Source organism: Rhinolophus sinicus, chromosome 16 (genome assembly GCF_057876585.1).
Source record: "Rhinolophus sinicus isolate RSI-liver-muscle chromosome 16, RSI-T2T, whole genome shotgun sequence".
In the NCBI taxonomy this organism is placed as follows: domain Eukaryota; kingdom Metazoa; phylum Chordata; class Mammalia; order Chiroptera; family Rhinolophidae; genus Rhinolophus; species Rhinolophus sinicus.
The window spans coordinates 154,225,642-154,238,025 of NC_142516.1; the positions used below are offsets into that span (position 1 = coordinate 154,225,642).

The 12,384-nt window shown below is 34.8% G+C and overlaps 1 protein-coding gene across 3 annotated transcripts in view; it reads right to left on the reverse strand.

Moving 5' to 3' along the window:
• Positions 1 to 12,384, reverse strand: part of GPC5 (glypican 5) — a 1,207,509-nt gene that overhangs the window by 780,572 nt on the left and 414,553 nt on the right. For 2 of the 3 annotated variants that reach the window (XM_088792887.1, XM_019737193.3), the window contains one exon: positions 8,625 to 8,745. In XM_088792887.1, coding sequence (XP_088649013.1) covers positions 8,625 to 8,745 — 121 coding nt within the window. Of the gene's footprint in view, positions 1 to 1,949; positions 2,139 to 8,624; positions 8,746 to 12,384 lie in introns of those variants that run through there. The other variant, XM_088792886.1, reaches the window with a different exon arrangement.

Sequence of the window (12,384 nt, forward strand, 5' to 3'; positions counted from 1 at the left end):
AAATAAGTCTGAATATAGTGGGAGCTGTCTATAATTTGGAATCTCATTTTGTGACATAAACCATATTTCACATTATTTTTTAAACACAAAGATTAGAGGTTTTAGCCTACAAATGGCTATAGTTTTTGCTAATCACCTAAATAAAAAGTATGAAAGTTCTAGTGTTCAATGTTCTTTCAACATGTTTTACAAACAAAAACCCTGGCAGATAAATGGCTCAAATCTTAAAAGGTAATGATAACGTGTAAGATCAGCAGCAGCCAAGTGAATATAAAGTCAAATTTTTACCTAACATAAAATAATTACACACTCTTTAAATAATAAAAAGTAAATTATCAATGGCCAAACCAAAACCCATTACTTTCAAAAAGAGTTTTTAAACTTTAATTTCCAGTTGATTGTACATTAATTGAAATAGTTGATTTTATGCTGACAATTGATCTCTTCTAATGAGATAGCCAACAGTGAACTTAGTGCATTATGCCACAAACTACAGAAAGCAACCTTCCATTGAATTTACTCGGCTACACTAATTGCTAAATTAGATGAACATTCAATGTTATTGAGTGCATTTCAAACACTTTCTTCTGAACCAAAAGATAACTAAATGTGTTTTGATCACTGCTGTATTGCTAATACAAAATCAAGAAGTGCTTGTCTTTCTGAAATATTAATACTGTAAGCCTGGTGACATGAAACTTTTGTGTAGTGGAGATGAGGGGGAAGGAGTCAGGGTGCTTTAGAAAATTCCTGAGCAAGAAAAGGAGTTGGAAGAAGTGAAGGAATTTCACAGAATCACCGCCACACCACCGTCAAATAGATCACATTTAGCAACTGACCAGTCAATTATGACTGACTAGTTCTGCATCACTGTTACAGGCTATTAACAAGAGACAAATGTTTCTAAAATGTGTTTTATAGTAAGTGGTTTAATGAAAAAGCTTGAACAATTTTCAGAATTCAGAAATTTTTAGACACTAATATCTTTTTAAAGTGCTGTTTTATTTTTGTGTGTGTGTTTTTTGTTGTTGTTGTTGTTTTTTGTATTTATAAACACTAACCTTATAACCATCCATTGAGATTTAAACTAGAACGTCATCTCAGTCTATCAGGGCTCTAAAGTTACTATTTACCATATTGGTACCCGAGGAACTGAATGAGAAAAAAGAAAAGAGGCAATCTAGCATAGTCTTTTCCTACATAAAATAAGATAGTCTCTCATCCATGCTTGAACCCAGTAGATTGTGATTATTAAAATACATATTATAAAATATCTACATAATTTGTGGTTTTAAGTAAGTGGTTATGATCATTGCTTTTACTGACATTTCAAAATCAAATTTATTTTACACATGAAGACCGCCTTCTAAAGAAGATTTAGTCTCTCTAGAAAAATGAATATTTAATAGAAACTGATAATATTCTTATATGTATTAGAATCGTTAGGTTTAAAGAAATAAACTGTTACTTAAACCTACTACTTTTAACGACACTGTAACATTTATTGGTTTTACAATAAAATAATTATACAAAATTGCTGTGATATTACTTTTATGTTTCATATTGAAAGTAGGTAAAGCAATTTCTAAGCAGTGGGTCATTATTTTTCACAGTTGCTCAGAGGTTAGGATTTTAACTGCTGACATCATTTTCTTTGAAAAATGATAGATGCTATTTAATGCTTAAATATAAACTGCTGCATAACTGTGACATTTTTGCTGACAACTTTACCCCAAACAAACTTAGTTAATATGAACCACAAGAAGTTTCAAAGTAAATTTTGATGGAGAGAAAATCTGAATTAAGATATGCATACATATTTCCTCAGTCAGATAAACTCAGAGTAATCAAGCACTGTTTCAAATCAATTATCAAAGGACAATTCAGTCTGAGGCAAACACCTACGAAAGTCCATGTTAACCCTTTAGAAAATTCCTCACTGGTTATTGGTTACATCATATTTATCACAGATGATTTTTAAAGGTATAAGCATCATTGTCCATCTCAAGCAGAGGCTTTGGAAAGTAGGAAACTGCTATAAAGTATCTCACCAGCTCATGCTCTGACCAGGTGCTCTCCTGCAACCTCACGGGGACCCACACTCTGCGGGACACCAAGGATGGCCTCACCCTAGGATTCTGGTGGAGAAAAGGGAAAAATCACCAAGGACAGATGTGGTGTGCTCCCAAGGGCCTGGCTCACGATTGTCAGGAGGATCAGGGGTAGAAGAGAGAGAAAAAACTGTATGAAAAGTGAGACGTGAAATGCAGAGGTTTGGACATTTTTTACTTTGAGAGTGTCATGCACAGAAGTGATGGAAACAGCAACAATGTGGAAATGGTGATTTTTCTTCTGGGGTCATGGTACACACAATGACACAGGGGTTCCCATCTACCACACAGTGAGTCTGCCTGGAAGGGCTGAGCCATTGATGAGGGACACTGAACATTTATGCAGAAGCTGTAGGATCCAGCTCTTTACTTGTCCACAGTGCACTATTGCTCATCACAACTCATAATTTTGTGGAACCTGATTTGATTACAGTGACTTAGTCTTCAGAAAAAGGATAAATTGCTTAAGAAATATACAGGCATTATAAGATGGATATTTGATGACTGGTTGAAAAATAGTTCTTCCCTGTGATTTTGCTCTGCCAATATAATTTCTCTGAAGATTATGGAATGAATGAAAGCCTGCTGATACTACTCTGGTGTGTTAAACTATTTTGGATCACAACAGGGCTTTTGTAAGGTGCCTCATGGAGTTTTGAGAACCAAAGTTAAAGTTTTACTTTATTAACTTTCTCTACTGTTCCCCTATCAGGGGGTTTTAACCTGGGATCTGCAAATCGATCCTCAACAGTAGATGGAGTTCAGGGTGTCTGTGAACTTGATTGGGGGAAAAAATTATATCTTTTCATTAACCTCTAAATAAAGCCTAGAATTTATTTCAACTCTGAATGTAGGCAACAAACCATAGCATTACGGTTTGTATTAGCAGCCATAGCAGTACAGCAGTACCTGTGACTTTGTCACCAGTAGAAATTACATTTTTCCGTATCCTGATACAGTGGTTGCAGCTATCTTGAAATTGTTTAAAATCATCACTATTTCAAAATTATTGTGGTTATTAGACCTATTATTAGATCTTATATAATTTATTATTTTAAAAGCACTTATATCCAATTAAATATTTTGACAATTAAAAAAAATAAATAAAATTGAATTTCTTCTTATAATGAACACTGATTATTCTTCAGTAAGATAAAGTTAATTTTGCTAAATATCTGATCAGTCCTAGATTAACTCTGTAAGCATCTACAGGATATCACCATACATTTAATAAATGCTTTCTCCACATAGATTCTTGTGATATGCATTTTTTTCATATGATTCTGCCATTTTAAAATATATTCTCCTCTAATAGTTTTGATGTGAATTGTTCCTCTAACAAGAAGATGGCAACCTCAGACAGTCTCATGACTTTAATACTATCTATGTACACCTGCAGCTCTAGTTGCCAACGAATTCTGAATGTTCCTTTGGGTGTCTATTTGGCATCTCAGGTTTAACAGAACCATAATTTCCAATTAACCCCAATGAACAAGTCCCAGACCTGCTCCACACCCAGGATTCCTTTTTTCACTACTTATACCATCATCCCACCAAATATAGTTATTAATATTATCCTTGTTCTCTCTTTTTCTCACCTCAATTTCCAATCCGTCAACAATTCCTGATAATTCCATTTCCCATATTCATCTAAATCTATCTTCTTCTCATATTATCCACTCTTCTTATTCTAGCTCCACTCACCACGATCTTCTGCCTGTATAACTTTCTTCTACTCTTGATCTTCAAGGTCTATTTTCCATAATGAAACCAAAATTATCTTCGTAAAACATTAATTAAATTGTATCATCCTCTACCTACAGTCTTTACATGGTTTCCCACTCCACAGAGGATAAAAATCTAAACTCCTGCCAGAGCCTACCAGACTCCCCGTAATTTAGTTTATGTTTTTCTCTTCCCCTTCATTCATTCATTCTGTTCTAGCCACATGTCTTTGTCTGTCCTATGAATACAATAAACCTATTTCTATCACAGATCCTTTGAATTTATTATTTCCTCTGCCCCAAACACAGTTCTCCCAGATTCCCCTATGATTCTTTTCTTCTTTTGCTATTTCTCATTCAGTATCAACTCAAATATGCCCCTTTCAGTGGCCTCCACTAACACACTCTTCTTAAGTACCTTCCCCTACCTTATCCGATTCTGTTTTCTTTGTAATATTTGTCAGCTGCAGTTATACTGTATGTGTGTTAACTTTTTCTTAGAATGTAAATCCATGAGAGCAGGTGTGTCTGATTTGTTCACCTGGTGAACCTCAGTGCCTTGCATAGAACCAGGCCCACAGTGGGAACTCAATAAGTACTAGGTGAATATTTTAAATAAGTTAATTATTAAGACATTTAAAAAGTGGCATTTTCAAAGTAAAATCCCTATGTGCTTGTTTTGTAACTCTAATTACAAAGGTTTCAGGGTAGAAAACGAGGTACAGTTCAATGGCAGGCCAAGAAGAAAAGTATTTTGGGGCTACTATATGGAGCCAATGTTTGCTAATAAATACACATATGGCTGGCTTATATGGAAATAAGGGACAAGAGAAACATTTGCTTATGCCTATGATGAGAAATGGAATTTTCATAGTAAACCGTTAACGAATGGACTTAATATCCATTACAATAAAAAAATTAAGTATTTACTCAGACACAAATAAGTAATCATCTAAGTGTACAGATGAGATTTAGAAACTTGTTCCAACTTCTACTTCCTCCATTGTCACACACTAATTCCCAATTAATAAATTCTCACAGAAGACACTTGTCTGCACCTTTTCAGGTTTGACACTGTGGTGAGTCCTTTCAACTGCCCCTTGATATGGACAGTACAATAGCCATCCCTGCCAGAACATACACATATTTTCAGTAGTCAGAAGTCTGGTAAAATAAAAAAAAATTCTCTTCATCTCTAGGAGAGCTGGCTTAGGAAAGAACATGTTCTAAGATATTAAAGGTGAATATTGTAGTGATACCTGTACAAAATATGACTTTCTGCTATCTTCTATAAAAATCTAAGTTTCAATCACACCATCCTAGTAGACATTAAAAACCTACAGCTCAAAGGTAGCATTTGTTTGATATTCTCTTGTAACTCTAGAAACTTAAGCATGAATAATGGGAGGTCTGCACACTAATGAAAGAATGGGACTCAATTTAACACGGGAGCAAAAAAAAAGAAGTGGGATTATTTCCCTCTCCCACCTTGAAAAAGAAGATGGCTTTGAAACTATGAAACAAGAAGTGGGAAATGTTAAGCTGAACAGGCAACATATCAGTGAACCCTCCTCCTAAGAGTTTTCACGAACCCTATATTTGGAATATCTATTTACTTCTTTGTCAATATATTTTCTTATAACCGTGCATTCTTTCTTATTTAGTAGCTCCATCCTTACTACCCATAAGAGGGTTTTCTATCTCTTTTCATCACGTACATATTCCATAAAAACACTTTGAGCACACACCCACTTGATACACATTTATATATTGCAAAATTATATACAAGTGCCACTGCACTGTTACATATTTTATACATCTTCCTACAACTATAAAAAAATAACAGAACAAGATAGGCTAAATATACACCAAACTTCTATTTTTCTTACCTGCCCTTCAATGGATCAGCTGTGTACTCCCTGGGGAATACTTACCCCACTTTGGAGACCACTAAGATTTTCTGTCTCAATGAGAGGAACTGATTTTAACAATCTCTTTTGATTTTATGATTAATTGTGTACTAGAGTTTTCAAATAACCTAGATATACATACCAAATTATAGTGCATGATGCTGTGAGGTGCCACCTAGACCAAGGCTTTCCTTTCTCCAGCTGCAGGTAATATTGTTGGCTACTGATGACTCAGAGCTGGGGTGACCCAGAGTTGAGTTAATATATCCCATCCCCACCCCAGCAGCACTCATCTAATGATTGGCCAATGAGGGTGGGGGGCAGAATAAAGACCCATTTCCTTATTTCAATTCAGGACAACCTGAAAGGGGCCTCCCAGCTCCAGAGTTCCTACTGGTTCTGAAGAGACTTCTGTTACAGCTACAGTACAGTTCAACTGCTTTCTCTGAATAATCCTACTTCTGCCTGTCCCTTAGTGATTGCAAGGGCACTCTACCATAAATCTCCTGAGTAAAAATCTCTGTCCTAGAGTCCCTTTCCTGGGGAACCCCAACAATGACACGTACAAATCAGGATATAATTATACTTACTATCTAGTTTGCTTATACGTCAATTTCGTAATAGGATTGTTTATTGAGCCACTAGAAATTCAAGAATTAATGTAATATTCAAAATTTTCCTGAACCTTTAGGAGGATCTCAGTAAGCAGGGATTAGTTTCACCTGGAGTTCTCATTTTTCTTATTATGCAAAAATATTATCCTAAAATTTGGCAGGAAGAGTGATCTCCCTCCTTCTGAGTTCCTGAGTGACATTCACTGATGGACTTAATATCATTGCTTCTGAGGACAACAGGCATTCTCCATGCTGACCTCAGCCATTCTGCCACAGGCTCTGGTCCAGTTCCTACTATTCACTCTGGCCCCTCCTTCACTGTCACTTCAGCTCCTGATCCAATCCCAAGGCTACTCAGTTCCAAGAAATGTCTCAGCACTTGGCCCAATGGCAGTGTAAGGCACCTGCTTACTTTACTTTGGAGGTTTCTCTCTGAGGGAATTGGTTTAATTCACTAGAGGCTGTGAGGTTTAACTCAACAGTAGTTGTAACACCATTTTCTCTTACATTTTTCTTTCTTTTGTTTTTTTTAAAGTTTATTGAGGTGACAATTATTAGTAAAGTTACATAGGTTTCAGGTGTGCAATTCTATAATACATCATCTATATCTCACATTGTGTGTTCACCATCCAGAGTCAGTTCTTCCATCACCATATATCTGACCCCATTCATCCTCTTCTACAACCCCCCACCCCCCTTACCCTCTGGTAACCCCTAAACTATTGTCTGTGTCTATGAGTTTTTATTTCTTCATTTATCTTCTTCTTCTGTTGTTTTCAGTTTTATATATCACACATTAGTGAAATAATATGGTTCTCTACTTTTTCTGTCTGACTTATTTCACTTAGCATTATAATCTCAAGATCCATCCATATTGCCGCAAATGGTACTATTTCGTCTTTTCTTATAGCAGAGTAGTATTCCATTGTATATATGTATATAGATAGATAGATAGATAGATAGATAGATAGATAGATAGATAGATAGATAGATGATAGATAGATAGATAGATAGATAGATAGATAGATAGATGATAGATAGATAGATAGATACATACATACATACATACATACATACATACATACACACACCACTTCTTTATCCATTCATCTTTCTTGGTAGAACTTAGTTTTGGTTTTGCCACTTAGGAGAGAGCTCTACTTTCCTAACATACCCGTCTCAAAATAAGCAAGGTAGCCATTATTATCGCCACCTAGAAGGGATAGATTTATGGTATCGCAGGCCTCCTTGCCCTCCTTACGTAAACTTTGCTCAAGATACAGAGACTTTCATAAAGGTGGAATCCTAAGAACTGTCCCAAATAAACTTAAGTTTTGCAGAGCAATTATGAGAAGCATACCAAAGACTCTAGAATACTTTAATATCAATAAAAACTGTACTGTGTTTAAGCATAGTTTCTGACATATAACACTAAAATAAGTATCAATTATATATAGAAAGTTTTGCTTAGAAAAAAATGAAATATATGCATATACAAATTGTTATATTGTTATATAAAGATTAAAGATTAACAACTAAAAAAATAGTACTTCTTACCCAAAACTCAAATTAGTTCAGCGTGGAGGTGGTCTTTACAACATGTAAAATAATATTTGTTTATAATTAATAGGATAGTTCAATAAAATATTATTTTGATGTCTTCATGATTCACATGCCATGTATTAAAAACAGCGGTATATACTCACTTGATTAAATAACAGAATTAAAGATAAAACAGAAGTATTTCATAAACAAACATTGGGTAAATTATAAGATAATTTACCAATGGTAAAGGGTGGTAGAAAAAATAAATAGAAGACATGCATGTTATTATTTATGACTTAACTTTTGTTGAAAATACAGCAGAAACCTTAACAGCAAGGTTCAAAGTCTTACCTGTAAGGTGAATTTGGCATCCTCCATGCTCTGCTATGTGTTTTCTTTAATGGTGAGTATTTCCTATTTCTAAAGCTTATTATTCAGGTGGAAGCTCAGCCTGAGATTCTCATTATTTATTGAAATGTTGAGGCTATGGTTCCTTTTCACAGGTACAGATTGCCCACCCATTAAAATATAGCTACACGTTGACTTTATATGAAAATCACTCAACCAAATATTTCTAAAACCCTAGATATAAAAAAGTTAATCAATACTCAATTTTAGGTAGGATTATCAGATAGGATTAACAGATTTATCACATATAATGGAAAGCAAGCACTAATTATTTACCATTGAATACACCAATAAGAGATGATCAGCACTTACCTGAATAACATGCTTCAGTTTATCAATAATCTGATTTATCACAGGATCAGTTCCTTTGACTTTGATTTCAGGGTTTCCAGATTGGTCTTTGATTCCATTTCCAACCACACGCTGAGTGTAGCTAACAAAGTGAACAGTGAAAGACACATGACTTAGTAACCTGGTCAGTGTATTAACTGCCACACTATCTGAACAGATTTGAGTTCAGAATTTCACTCCTTTAAGAGTACACAACAATGCGTTTTTTTCTTGGAACAGAAACGGGGACCACTACAATGTTTTTCCTGGAAGAATGCTTAGTATAAACATATAGATTATTCTAATGTTTTTCTCTCAAAGGACCCAACTAAAAATTGTGTTTTTAATACTAGTTACCAATATACTAGAAAGAGTTAATATACATCTGACCTTGTTAACAATTCTTGCCAATAACACATAAGGCTGAATCCATGCTATCTGGGACAATTTTTTTTATTCTACACAATATATGGAAAAGTAACAGTATCTTTTTTTTTTTTACATTTTGGACTACAAAAAACTATAAATGCACTTAAACTGTAAACATCCAAATCATAAATATTATAAGTAAACAAGTAAAACCTGCAAAGTATTTTGCAACTAGAGCAAGTACAATCTGCTTCTACCAAGGTTCACTACAAGTCTAGTAAATCACATTATATTAATATGTAAAAGGATGATTTCACAGGCAATGAGAGTCATTACAAGTCACTACCTTCCCCGAATGGCAATCATATAATGTCAACTTATCATTCATACAAACACTTAAATTTATGAGTCACAAAAATGTATTAAGTGCCGCCTACAGTATTTAAATCCTGTCCATACTAGGTAACTTGGATTATAAGGAGATATAAGAGTCAGTTCTTTTCCTCCAGAATGCTGGTTATCTATCTGGGAATATAATGTATCAATTGACTTGTTCATTCAGGCATTCATTCATTACATTTTACTATATTTTAAACAAACCTACTAGATTCCAGCAATGTAATTATCCTTATTTTCCTGGTTGTGTAGCATTAGCACAAAGGAACGGTTAAAGTGCAACATGAAGACTGACGGACATGTCCCCTCTGCTATGGGGAGAGCTAGAAGGAACTGAATGCCAAGTGAGAGGCAGGGTTGTAGAGGCTGAGCATGTGGGGAAGACCACTCGGACTGAGACACTTAGGGAAAAACTAAACAAATCATAGCCTGAGGTAGCCCTTGAAGTATTAAGGTAAGAACAGGCCTCAGATGGTGTGGTTAATGTGGATTCCAGGGCAAAGGATGACATCCCAGCAAAGGAAATGGCAAAGGTACATGAATAACACACACAAGGAAGACCATGATGGCTTATATTTACAAAGAAAGAGTAAAATGAGGGGAAGTAAGAGAAAGGACGCCATGCCCTGAAGAGTCTATCCTCTATGTGTAAGATCTCCTCTTGAGTACATTGGTTTGCTTACATTAAAGTATCATAATAAAATGGCCTCAGAGACTTTTCAACAATCATGTTCCCATGATTTTTAATGTAATTTCCCTTCCCTCTATTTGAGCAGAGCATTACAACTATCCACATGCACCCTCTGCATTCTCTACAGCAACGGAAACTCTTTGAAAAGATAAAAGGAATTTCCACTGTTGAGAACAAGGCCTTACAAAAGGAGTTTCAAGAAATATTTTGTTCTTCCCAAGATTATGCACAGCCAACGACCAATTTCAAAAAGTGGGTCAAACAATTCCCAGTTAGGTCCTTCTAATAATGATAAATGATGGAACACTTTGATATTTATAATGTCAATTGGACATAACAAAAATATATTAATGTCTTTGTGTTTTGAAAACAACATTGAACCCATTCTTTATCCAGAAATAGAGAGTTTGGAGTTAGGTCTTCCAGTATACAATAGGGACTTGGAAACATATATCAAGAATAAATAGAGAAAAATAATTATACATATGCTGTTAATATATAATAATCTTGTTAGGTTAGAAGAATAAAATAAACTGTGAACAGCAGGCGTCTCCACTCCTCTGTAGCAATTATGTTTTTCTTCCAAATATTTCAAGCAGATTGAAGAGGTAGCGCCTTTATTAATGCATTGTTAATAATGATGAATAATATGAATAAATAAATGGATACATACATATGTATGATTCCGGTGTTATTTTAGTTACTTTCTGGGAGTTTGTCGATTCATCTTCATAATAATCACTTGCTGTGGCTATGAGAATGTGCCTCAGATCTCAAAGTATGGGAAGTTTAATTGACTAAAGGGCACCTGCAGCTTTGCTCTGAAATCTATTTCTGCATCTACCCCCAACCAAGGACTGAGTGCAGCAGGCATCCTAAACCAGGTCCATCACTGGAAGACATAGGCCTCCTCTGATGGCCGATTTGGTCTCAGGATTGATTCCCTAAAGCTCTTGTTAACCTTTCCTTAGACTGTGCATCATGCTGAAAGGCAGGCACTCCATCTTCCCTTCCTCTCTCCTTCACTCTGGGTCACACTTGCTTCAAACAAACAGCTCTTCCAGCCTGACTCAGTTTCCTCATCATTTTCTCTCATGCACATTTTTACCTTAATAAAATCCCATTGTGTTTAATCCCTTTTTGGCACCTGCTTCTTGGAGGACCCAGACTAATATACCATATAATATATGCACTATAATTATTCCCATTCTACAGATTGGGGATCTGAAATCTGACTAGGTTACATAACTTTCCCAAGGCAACACTGTTTATTAAGCATGCAGCAACACTATGAACCCAGGGAATGTGAGCTCCAAAATACAATCACTGAAATAATTATTACTGAAAACTCTTGAAACCAACTAATACAAATTAGAGATGCAGTTAGCTTGTTGCAATGTGGTACTGATGTCATTATTTTTGTTATTATTATTTTACTGGAACTACTATATTTTCAAAAGTTTCACTGCCTATAATTAGGAAGGGATATACTATTTTCTTCAAAAATCTCCTCAACAGATAGTTGTACATTACCAGCTAAGGAGTAAAATAACAGTTTCACTCTTTCTTTTCACTGGCAGGGTGAAAAGAAATTAACAGATTGCAAGTTTGCAATAAGATGTTTCTATGTTTCTCCAAAAATACAGACATAATGGAAGCAATGGAAACTGAAACTCATCTCTTAATTTTAAATAAACTATTACTGGTGCACATATTGGTTTATTTACAGACCATGAAATTTTCTTTTAAGAGGCAAGAATTCTACTTCACATTAATCTCAAGAATTGCTCCTTTTTTGTTCTTAATTATCCCAGTTAATAACACAGATAAAATTTATCAGAATTACAATTGATCAAGAATCTCATTCAAAGCTAGTATATTATGAAATAGTTCAGGATCGCTATTCTTATGTATCATTTAAATAAGGAAAAGTACTACAGAGCAGGGCATTCAAGATCCTGCAAGTGAAAGGCAATTTAATAAAATTAGTTATTCTTTTATGATTTTGTAAGGTTAAGAAAAACCTCAATGCAGTAGTGGTACATACACACCAGAGTGATTTAAGTCCTACGATTCTGGATATATACTTAATAAGTATTTGAATGCTCATAGAAGTATTAGTCAAAATAGCCCCAAACTGGACACAACCCAAATGTCCATACACATTAGCATGGACAAATAAATGATAGCATATTTATGACATACTACATATGAGAATGAATGAATTACAACTATACTCAAAATTTTATAAGCTAAATATTGAATGAAAGAAGGAAGATATGGAAC